The sequence below is a fragment of the Coregonus clupeaformis genome, chromosome 10 (genome assembly GCF_020615455.1).
Source record: "Coregonus clupeaformis isolate EN_2021a chromosome 10, ASM2061545v1, whole genome shotgun sequence".
Lineage (NCBI taxonomy): Eukaryota > Metazoa > Chordata > Actinopteri > Salmoniformes > Salmonidae > Coregonus > Coregonus clupeaformis.
Window position 1 is genome coordinate 61,186,270 of NC_059201.1, and position 12,467 is coordinate 61,198,736.

Here is a 12,467-nt window from a genome sequence, read left to right on the forward strand (position 1 = left end):
GTAAAATAAAGAAAAACCTGTGAATGAGTAGGTGTCCAAACCTTTGACTGGTAGTGACATTAAAACACATTAATGGGAAGCACTAATAAAACATTACAAATCACCCAGAATTAGTTGCATTCCTCCACAATCAGTCCCCAATCAATACTTTAAAATCCCTGAACACATTGATACCTGCCATTGGTCAGTTCCGGTGTTATGAGACGGATGTTTTCAACACAGATGATTTGTTTACATAGCAGGTTAGGATAACTAATGTGACAGGTTAGGATAATTAACGTGGCAGGTTAGGTGAATTAGCGTGGTAGGTTAGGAGACTGAGGTTAAGGTTAGGAAAAGGGCTAGCTACAATGCTACAGTTGTGCCCGACATGATAGAAACGGCCACCGACCAATGACAAACATCAATAAGTGTAACATCCCCCCCCCAAAAAAAAATTCAATAAAAAAAATCAATAGGTGTTCATATCAAGAAACGCCAGATATCAGAAAATGCCCCTAATTGCGTTCTGCAATTACAGCCTTCTCAGCTGCTGGGTCAATCCAGCATGAAAGTGAACAAAAACCCAGCTGATGGTTAAATTAACCCACGTTTGAGTAATCCCAACAATCCAACAAGGTGGGTTATTCATGCAACCCAACTGGCTGTGTCAAAATAACCCAGCGTGTGTTCTGTCCAATATTTACCTAGCGCTGGGTTACCAAATAACCCAATTGGCACTTACTCTTCCTTCTCTTTTTCCTACTACCATACTGCATACAGTACTCCATACTCCTGTATTACCATACTTCCCCTTTTCCCATTCTTCTTTACTGTAGCATACACAACTTTACCCCTAAAGTGGGGGAGAAGGACACGCAGAGAGCCATACGGCAGGCCTTTGACGTGTGGCAGACGGTGACCCCACTCACTTTCCAGGAGGTGGCCTACTCCGAGATCAAGAACGAGGGGAAGGAGGCCGACATCATGATCTTTTTCGCCTCTGGTTTCCATGGTGATAGCTCGCCCTTTGATGGGGAGGGGGGGTTCCTGGCCCACGCCTACTTCCCGGGCCCTGGGATCGGAGGGGACACTCACTTTGATTCGGACGAGCCCTGGACACTAGGCAACGCTAATCATGACGGTAAGTAATACTGACTACTTTGGCTTGTTCAGGTGTAGTGTTGAACCATCAGGTTTGAATGGATTATTAAATGTTGAATGGGTTTTACAAACTGGTTTATGCCACCGTAGCGCTTTTTTCAAAGTGCTCCTGATTCTATATACACACACTGAACAAAAATATAAACGCAACATGTAAAGTGTTGGTCCCATGTTTCATGTGCTGAAATATAAGATCCCAGACATTTTCCATAAGCACAAAAAACGTATTTCTCTCAAATTGTGCACAGATGTGTTTACATCCCTGTTAGTGAGAATTTCTCCTTTGCCAAGATTATCCATCCACCTTACAGATGTGGCATATCAAGAAGCTGATTAAACAGCATGATGATTACACAGGTGCACCTTGTGCTGGGGACACTTAAAGGCCACTCTAAAATGTGCAGTTTTGTCACAATGCCACATGTCTCAAGTTTTGAGAGAGCATGCAATTGGCATGCTGACTGCAGGAATGTCCACCAGAGCTGTTGCCAGAGAAGTTAATGTTCATTTCTCTACCATAAGTTGCCTCCAACATCGTTTTAGAGAACTTGGCAATACGGTCAATTGTGGTCACAGATACAGGCTGGTTTTCTGATCCACGCCCCTACCTTCTTTTTAAGGTATATTTGACCAACAGATGCATACCGGTGTTCCCAGTCATGTGAAATCCATAGATAAAGGGCCTAATGAGTTTATTTCATTTACATTTTAGTCATTTAGCAGACGCTCTTATCCAGAGCGACTTACAGTTAGTGGATACATATTTTTTTTATACTGGCCCCCCGTGGGAATCAAACCCACAACCCTGGCGTTGCAAACGCCATGCTCTATCAACTGAGCTACATCCCTGCCGGCCATTCCCTCCCCTACCCTGGACGACGCTGGGCCAATTGTGCGCCGCCCATGAGTCTCCCGGTCGCGGCCGGCTGCGACAGAGCCTGGATTCGAATCAGGATCTCTAGTGGCACAGTTAGCACTGCGATGCAGTGCCTTAGACCACTGCGCCACTCAGTTGGGTTGCATGAATAACCCACCTTGTTGGATTGTTGGGATTACTCAAACGTGGGTTAATTTAACCATCAGCTGGGTTTTTATTCAATTTCAATTGAATGATTTCCATATATGAACTGTAACTCAGTGAAATTGTTGCATGTTGCGTTTATATTTTTGTTCAGGTTATTGGTTAACAAGTGTTGGCCTACTCAAAAGCTACCAAAGTATAGTGAATATCAGGATGAAGAAAACCTCTTTCATTGGCTGATGGTCATTGCTGAACGATTCAGTGATCAATGATCAATAGTTGAATACCAGTGACCTCTTGATCAGCTGAAAGACCTAGAGTGCTGAGTGAGCAGCAGGAAAAAGGCCAAGTGTGTGTGTGTGTGTGTGTGTGCCATCACACTGGACCATATGAACAAGTAAGGGGGATACTCTAGGCTCATCATTCAAAAGAGCAGTGTCCAAAATGTATCAGTGAAACCATGCTGCAAAAATACATAGGAAGTACGAATTGACTCCCAATGATTGAATGAAGAAGTAGGCCTACATCAAATATTAAGGCATGGGAATGGAAGGATGACATAACATTAAGAGCAAAAGCAGACAGCATAGGTCCGTAAGGAATTCAGTGCATGAAGCTGAAGATGAAAAGACATTCAGCTATTCTTGGTAGCCCAATGCACGTTTGCTTGAAAAATCTGTATTTTGTTCTTAAAACCAATGCATCCTTTATTTCAAGCAAACGTCCATTGTGCTACCAAGAGATGCTGAATACCTTTTCATCTTCATTTTTTCCACTGTTCAAGTGCCTTGGTTTGAAGGGGAGGTAACAATAGGAGTTTTTATTTTACTCTGCACTCTACTTGAAGCTCAAGACAGCACAGGTATCAACAGGGGTATTACGCTGTCCAGAACGTCAATCTCAACGCGACTGCCCAATGAAATAAAAGGACAATGTCAAATAATTAGGTTCAAATAGTCAAATTATCACGGTGATGAAAATATGAATACCGCTCCCACTCTGAAGTTGAGATATTATTAAGCGTTTTAAATTAAGCATTCGGATCTATTTACAAGGGGAGATGTCTAACGAACAAATTTCCACAGTATCTCTGTGACGCTGACATTTGCTTACACACTTTACACTCTCACAGATTAAAAAAACCCAAAAAAACACATTTAGTCTAATTCACGTGGTAAAACCTTTGCAGCATGGTTTCACTGATACATTTTCGACTCTGCTATTTTGAATGAAGAGCCTACAGTATCCCCCCTACTTGTTCATATGGTCCAGTGCAATGTTTTTTCTCCAGGTAATGACCTTTTCTTGGTGGCGGTACATGAGCTTGGGCACGCCTTGGGGCTGGAGCATTCGAATGACCCCAGTGCCATAATGGCTCCCTTCTACCAGTACATGGAGACACACAACTTCAAACTGCCCCTCGATGACCTCCAGGGCATCCAGAAAATATACGGTACGTTGTCACTTATATATTTTTCACTACTTAGCCAAGCTAAGCTAGTGCACTGGGCCTTTACCAGTCATGTATTAACGGTTCGATATAACCGTCTGTAGCGTGCGAAAAACAAAAATCTAGCGCCACGCAGGAATTGTGAATTAGGAGGTGGGGAGCCCTCCTTTTTAGTGACCATTTGAAACCAAAAGCGGTTTTATTTCTATTAAAATATAGGTTGAGATAGCTGTAAGCCTAATTGTTATTTTTGTTTATGTAGGCCTATTGGTATGAAAATAAACTGAACTTGCTATTTAGAGCGTTTCCCAAAATTACATGTCTTGTTTTTGTCTTCAAAGACAATAACAATTGTAGGCTATAACAAATGTGCATTGTCATGCAGTGACAGAATGATAATTGAGATAATGCAAATAATTACCTAGTTGGACTAACTTCTTTAACTTCTTGCTGTAGGGCTACATCATCATCCTCTGCCTGCATCCCTACCTGTAGCCTAACTGCCTCTGATAGAGTGAGAGGTGGAAATGCATTATACCAGTCTTGCTTGTCCATCTTCCTGAATTAAAATTAGATATTCTAACAGATCAATCTTGCTGGCAAAACGTCATTAAAAATGGCTAAATTGGCCTCCCGAGTGGTGCAGCGGTCTAAGGCACTGCATCGCAGTGCTAGAGGCATCACTACAGAACCAGGTTCGATCCCAGGCTGTATCACAACCGGCCGTGTTCGGGAGTCCCATAGGGCGGCGCACAATTGGACCAGCATCATCCGGGTTAGGGGAGGGTTTGGCCGGGGGTGGCTTTACTTGGCTCATTGCGCTCTAGTGACTCCTTGTGGCGGGCCAGGTGCCTGCAGGCTGACCTCGGTCGTCAGTTGAAATGGTGTTTCCTCTGACACATTGGTACAGCTGGCGTGGTTTGGCGGGTCATGTTTCGGAGGATGCATGACCCCGTTGTGGAGTTGCAGCGATGAGACAAGATTGAAATCAGAGAGAAAAGGGGGTGAAAGTTATACTTTTGAATCATCTGTCCATAGAACGTTCTTCCAAGAGTCTTGATGATCATCCAGGTGCTTTTTGGCAAACTTGAGTCAACTCTTTGAACGAGATGGGTCCCATTATGCCTGGCGAAAACCAAACACTGCATTCCACAGTAAGAACGTCATACCAAAGGTCAAGCATGGTGGTGGTGGTGTGATGGTTTGGGGATGAAACATTTGCACGGGCCGCCTCCGTGTTGGCTACTAGGTTGCAATATTAATATATGACCGACCGGCTCGATTCAGTCTTATGTAGCAACATTTGAAATTGTGTTTTTTACATTGGATAAAATTAGAGACTCAGAGCTAGAAAATTGTATATCATACACTGCAGTTGAGGAACAAATGGGAAAGTAATTCTGCTTTGAAAGTTTACTTTATGGTAGAAAGTTAAACTTTTGAGAAAATGGTTTGGCATACCTACTGGAGAGCTCTTCTTTGTCTACACCCATTCAGAATCTTTCACAGCCTTTTAAGCCCCACCCATCTCTTTAAGGATTCACATGTGAGGCCATGTGCTATACAGAGTGAGTATGGTAGTGTAGTAAACAACCAAAGATTTCAAAGGCTGGTCTATCGACTTATCTGTAGACAGTTGTCACAGTGACATCATGAACATGCTATTGTCGTCCGACATCAAACTTGTCATTGTCGTTATGAAAAAGTATAAACACAAAAAAATGACAGGCTGCATGACATCAGCAGCCTGGTGGTTCAGAATAGCATATATGGTGTGTTTTAGCACCAATAAACCCATTAGTTTAAAAATGAATTTAGTAGATGTCAATCTAGCAAAACAGGAAATGAAAACAATGTTTTGGTTCGTGTCTAGCTTGTTAACAAGCTAGCTAATATTAAGTTAGCTGGCTAGCCAGTTCAAATAATGACCATATCATACAGCAGACAAAGTCTTAACTTTAGCTAATTTGTATTAGATTTTACAGGAAAATAAACTCACAACAAGATAATTATTTACAGGTTAATGGTGAGCTAATTACAGAAAATAGCTTACAGTTGTGAGTGTGACGAAATTAAAGCAGGGCATTCCACCTGAGAATTTTAGAACTTGGACACTGTCTCGTTGGCCTAACGTTATACCCTAATTTGATTTTGGTGCAGGTCATGTTGTTCTTCACATTACAGTCTCTGCTAAACAAACACTATATCAAATCAAATCAAAGCTTATTTGTCACATGCACAGGATACAGAAGGTGGAAACGGTACAGTGAAGTGGTTACTTGCATAGTGGAGTCTTTGTTTAGACATGTAGCTAGCTAGCTAAACAATGAACCATAATCCCAACTCATGTTACTACCCTGCATGAATCTGCTGGTAGCTAAAGCTAACCAACTAACTAGGTTCAATGTTAGCTAGCTAGCTAACATTAGGCTATAACTAGCAATGCAAATGGCTCTGAGATACAAATAATATTACTACACAGATCATACACGTAATGTTAGCTAGCAAGCCAGCCAGCCAGCTAACATTAGCTAGCTAGCTAGCTAACAGTATGCTTTAACTTGCAAAGAAAACAACTTTGACAAAAACAAATTATAATATAGTTTGAAGATATAATCCGGAGACAGGTGTTTTATACAACAGCCTCTTCTGGGTGTTCTCTTTTCGATTACCTCCACATTGTTTGCAATCAAAACGCCAGAATTGGATCTCCTTAGCTATCATACTTCCACCAGGCATTCCACGGATTTCAAAACTCTGTCCTCCAGAAAGTGAAGAGCATTAGCAACACTTTCAAAAAATATGCGTTAGAAAGGATTACCGACACACACACTGAGCAGCTCATGTTATAGACAGAAGCGTGCTACATGGCAGATCAATCCGAACACATCTCCCGGCATGTCCAGCCCATTCATTATCTCAGTCAATCATGGCTAGCGGGAAGGTTCCCGTTTTTTTCCGTGACTAAACCAACAAGGCTTGTAATTTAACATGTGTTTTTCGTATTTACAGATGGCATACAACTTTGTTATTAAGGCACATGAAAGTTCATGTTCCAGAAGGTATTTCTGGCAAAAAAGTGCCTCTCCTGTGAAGTAGTGACATACGCCTAGTTTCCTAAAATGAGTCAAAATGTTTCAATATTCTCTGGGCCGCCTCGTTCGTTGATACAATGTTTCAATATTCTCAGAAACACCTTGTTGATGCAATGCTTCAATAGTCACAGAATGTTTCCCTTCCCTAGCGAATAATGCAGACAGGCAAATACAAAAATGAATTGGGCGCCCACATAAGGAACATCTCTGAATGCAGAGCAACAATTTTGGTGGGACACGGCCGAGACAATGACACTGTTTGCCGTTCCACAAGGGTGACTTCATATAGCCTATAGCAGGGGGTCTGCAACCTTTTTCATAGGAGTGACAATTTACAATTGATCCTACAATTTCTAAAGATCTGCGTGCCAGTTATGAATTTCATATAAGCATTGTAGGCTACTCAACTGTGCCCAGAAAATGTCTAGCCTAATTCTAGCTGGCTACTAGACATAGACGCTGTCCATTCAGCCACACCCCACAAAGCTCCACTATGCCTACCTGTACCGAGGCACTGTCCATTCAGCGGTGCTGAATCACGGGCGCGCCTTAATGTGTAGATTTTTCTTCATTCCTTGGTTGAGTTTGTTTTATCTTTATGCGTCCTTGTCGATTATAGGCCTAAGTAATTCCTTTGACGTATGCCTTTTATTTCAATGCATGTGTAGGATTTATCTGGCATAGTTTGCATTCGCAGTCAGCTGTTTTATGCTCTAGTTACTTTCACATTACATTTAACATTTTAGTCATTTAGCAGACGCTCTTATCCAGAGCGACTTACAGTTAGTGCATACATTATTTTGTTATTTTTTTCATACCCCCCGTGGGAATCGAACCCACAACCCTGGCGTTGCAAACGCCATGCTCTACCAACTGAGCTACATCCCTGCCGGCCATGCCCTCCCCTACCCTGGACGACGCTGGGCCAATTGTGCGCCGCCCCATGGGTCTCCCGGTCGCGGCCGACTACGACAGAGCCTGGATTCGAACCAGGATCTCTAGTGGCACATTACAGTCGGTATTTGACATTGATGTCGGTATTTGAAGTGGGCCTTGATAGCATGTATTATGAATCTATTTCCTGTTGCACTGTATGCACTGTTCCACAATGAGTCAATGTAGCTTATGTATGATGAGGTTGAGTAGTAAGTACATTGTACACGTCATTCTACAGACCTTTAAACCTAATATTGAGGTGATAATGTCTGGGGGACATTTGTTTTTGCTGTTCTCCAAATTGCATTAGAGTTAAAAGGTACAGTAAATGAGCTTCAACTGGTAGGTGTATTTCTACACACCCCACTTTCCATACTCTAGGTTTAGCTGAACTGACACCACTGTTTTTTGGGGCTATTTTCTTCTAAACCATAGGTCTATTTACTAGAAACACATGAACAACATTGACAGAAAAAATATGAATACAACAAAGTCATTTAGGTATAAATTACCAACGTTTCCATACATTTCCAAAATTACCTGTTAATTAAACATTTCAGAAAATGCTGGTACATTTAGTAAATTACTGGGAGTTTCGCAACCCTAGAACTGACATTCTGTACATTACCTTGGAGATAATGAATGACGCAGCGGGACGAGGCGGAGCCAAGTCCCTTTGCAGAGTTTATTTTCCCAAGGTAATGTACGGAATGGAGTCATTTATACCGCCTATACCACAATTGCCAAAGAAAACAATACTAAAGCACACATTTACCTGTACAAATACATGTAATGCTCTGCCATATACACTGCTCAAAAAAATAAAGGGAACACTTAAACAACACAATGTAACTCCAAGTCAATCACACTTCTGTGAAATCAAACTGTCCACTTAGGAAGCAACACTGATTGACAATAAATTTCACATGCTGTTGTGCAAATGGAATAGAAAACAGGTGGAAATTATAGGCAATTAGCAAGACACCCCCAATAAAGGACTGGTTTTGCAGGTGGTGACCACAGACCACTTCTCAGTTCCTATGCTTCCTGGCTGATGTTTTGGTCACTTTTGAATTCTGGCGGTGCTTTCACTCTAGTGGTAGCATGCGACAGAGTCTACAACCCACACAAGTGGCTCAGGTAGTGCAGCTCATCCAGGATGGCACATCAATGCGAGCTGTGGCAAGAAGGTTTGCTGTGTCTGTCAGCGTAGTGTCCAGAGCATGGAGACAGGCCAGTACATCAGGAGATGTGGAGGAGGCCGTAGGAGGGCAACAACCCAGCAACAGGACTGCTACCTCCGCCTTTGTGCAAGGAGGAGCAGGAGGAGCACTGCAAAATGACTTCCAGCAGGCCACAAATATGCATGTGTCTGCTCAAACGGTCAGAAACAGACTCCATGAGGGTGGTATGAGGGCCCGACGTCCACAGGTGGGGGTTGTGCTTACAGCCCAACACCGTGCAGGACATTTGGCATTTGCCAGAGAACACCAAGATTGGCAAATTCGCCACTGGCGCCCTGTGCTCTTCACAGATGAAAGCAGGTTCACACTGAGCACATGTGACAGAGTCTGGAGACGCTGTGGAGAACGTTCTGCTGCCTGCAACATCCTCCAGCATGACTAGTTTGGCGGTGGGTCAGTCATGGTGTGGGGTGGCATTTCTTTGGGGGTCCGCACAGCCCTCCATGTGCTCGCCAGAGGTAGCCTGACTGCCATTAGGTACCGAGATGAGATCCTCAGACCCCTTGTGAGACCATATGCTGGTGCGGTTGGCCCTGGGTTCCTCCTAATGCAAGACAATGCTAGACCTCATGTGGCTGGAGTGTGTCAGCAGTTCCCCAGACCTGAATCCAATTGAGCACATCTGGGACATCATGTCTCGCTCCATCCACCAACGCCACATTGCACCACAGACTGTCCAGGAGTTGGCGGATGCTTTAGTCCAGGTCTGGGAGGAGATCCCTCAGGAGACCATCCGCCACCTCATCAGGAGCATGCCCAGGCGTTGTAGGGAGGTCATACAGGCACGTGGAGGCCACACACACACACACACACACACACACTACTGAGCCTCATTTTGACTTGTTTTAAGGACATTACATCAAAGTTGGATCAGCCTGTAGTGTGGTTTTCCACTTTAATTTTGAGGGTGACTCCAAATCCAGATCTCCATGGGTTGATAAATTTGATTTCCATTGATAATTTTTGTGTGATTTTGTTGTCAGCACATTCAACTATGTAAAGAAAAAAGTATTTAATAAGATTATTTCATTCATTCAGATCTAGGATGTGTTATTTTAGTGTTCCCTTTATGTTTTTGAGCAGTGTATATAGATATAAAAAAGATTTTTTATATACTTTCATTTTCATACGCAAATTCATACTTTCTCATCTTCTCATTCATTCGTTCAATTAGTTCTATATTTATGGACGCAACCCAGTTGTTCGTACTATATGTTTCGTTGCCTTACTCGATTGCAACATTCTTATCCCTTGCTTGCTAGCTAACCAACTAGCTACGGCTAACACCGCGACATTCATTTGGATACATTAAATCAATGAAATGTGTTTATAAAGCCCTTTTTACGTCAGCAGATGTCAAAAAGAGCTTATACAGAAACACAGCCTAAAAACCCAAAGAGCAAGCAATGCAGATGTAGAATCCATAGCAATAAGTTGATGATGCCCAATTTTTCCTGGCATAGCTAGAAAAGTTTGCCTTCTCGTCAACACTAAACACTGTTCATTACGAGGAGATTTTGGTCAAAAAACACAGTCATTGCAAGTAAATCATTTCTGTAATGTTACTGAATATGTTAAAATGTTGTTGTAGTTAAGGATACACTGGTCTTCAAAATATTTGTAATTACAACAAGATATCTTATGATAGCTTTATCTCTGGATAGTGCCAATACATTAGAGATATTCACAGTAACTTGATGCCAACTTACAGTAAATGTCTATAACGTCAAAGTAATGAAACAGTCCAATACTGTAAAACTGTCTAGTATACCAAGTTATTTTTACAGTATTTTACAAGGGAATTACAAGGGATTGGAGCGAGTAGGTTGGCTGCTAGGCCTTTGCATATTACAGCATGTTAATGAATACCAGGTGTTTTATATCACTTGCAATTCTAGAGGCCTCCAAACTGGCTGTGATTACATGGGCAAAACAGATCAAATGGACATGGTTAAATATTCAACCATTAAAAGGTTTAACACCTGCTGCCACTCTGATCTGTCTCCTATATAGTCCCGTGTGGCTCAGTTGGTAGAGCATGGCGCTTTTAATGCCAGGGTTGTATGTAAGTATGAAAATGTATGCACTGACTACCGTAAGTCGCTCTGGATAAGAGTGTCTGCTAAAATGTATATAAATGAAATTGTTAGGGAACTACTACCACAAACAGTGCCTTTGGAAAGTATTCAGATCCCTTGACTTTTTCCCCTCATCAATCTACACAATACCCCATAATGATAAAGGAAAAACAGGTTTAGAAATGTTTCATTTATTTAGCGTGGTCTGAGCGTGGTCCTCTGTAGCGTGGTCCTCTGTAGCTCAGCTGGTAGAGCACGGCACTTGTAACGCCAGGGTAGTGGGTTCGATCCCCGGGACCACCCATACACAAAAAAAAAATGTATGCACGCATGACTGTAAGTCGCTTTGGATAAAAAGCGTCTGCTAAATGGCATATTATTTATATTATTATTATATTATTTGTAATAAATTAGCAAATATCACATTTACATAAGTATTCAGACCCTTTACTCAGTACTTTGTTGAACAACCTTTGGCAGCGATTACAGCCAAGTCTTCTTGGGTATGACGCTACAAGCTTGGCACACCTGTATTTCGTGAGTTTCTCCCATTCTTCTCTGCAGATCCACTCAAGCTCGGTCAGGTTGGATGGGGAGCATCGCTACACAGCTATTTTCAGGTCTCTTCAGAGATGTTCGATCAGGTTAAAGTCTGGGCTCTGTCTGGGCCGCTCAAGGACATTCAGAGACTTGTCCCGAAGCTACTCCTGCGTTGTCTTGGCTGTGTGCTTGGGGTCGTTGTCCTGTTTTTTTTGTTTGTTATTTTTTTTTTTTGGGGGGGGGGGTGGATCAGCTTTATATTGCAGATAGAAGATACAATCTATCAATGTAATTGTCTGCATCACTTCCAATCCCCCATGTTTTTTATATATATACTCCCCTTTATTACTTTTCAACCCCGCCATCCTTTCCCTACTTGGAGTAAATTAGTGAACAACAATGCCCAGGCCTCTACTTCCGATCTACAGTGGGGAGAACAAGTATTTGATACACTGCCGATTTTGCAGGTTTTCCTACTTACAAAGCATGTAGAGGTCTGTAATTTTTATCATAGGTACACTTCAACTGTGAGAGACGGAATCCAGAAAATCACATTGTATGATTTTTAAGTAATTAATTTGCATTTTATTGCATGACATAAGTATTTGATACATCAGAAAAGCAGAACTTAATATTTGGTACAGAAACCTTTGTTTGCAATTACAGAGATCATACGTTTCCTGTAGGTCTTGACCAGGTTTGCACACACTGCAGCAGGGATTTTGGCCCACTCCTCCATACAGACCTTCTCCAGATCCTTCAGGTTTCGGGGCTGTCGCTGGGCAATACAGACTTTCAGCTCCCTCCAAAGATTTTCTATTGGGTTCAGGTCTGGAGACTGGCTAGGCCACTCCAGGACCTTGAGATGCTTCTTACGGAGCCACTCCTTAGTTGCAATGGCTGTGTGTGTCGGGTCGTTATCATGCTGGAAGACCCAGCCACGACCCATCTTTAATGTTC

The 12,467-nt window shown here is 42.4% G+C and overlaps 1 protein-coding gene across 2 annotated transcripts in view; it reads left to right on the forward strand.

The window, feature by feature from the left end:
- Positions 1-12,467, forward strand: part of mmp24 (matrix metallopeptidase 24) — a 105,877-nt gene that overhangs the window by 54,565 nt on the left and 38,845 nt on the right. For both annotated transcript variants that reach the window (XM_041888849.2, XM_041888850.2), the window contains exons 4-5: positions 819-1,123; positions 3,456-3,617. In XM_041888849.2, the coding sequence (XP_041744783.1) occupies positions 819-1,123; positions 3,456-3,617 (467 nt within the window). The remainder of the gene's footprint in view (positions 1-818; positions 1,124-3,455; positions 3,618-12,467) is intronic.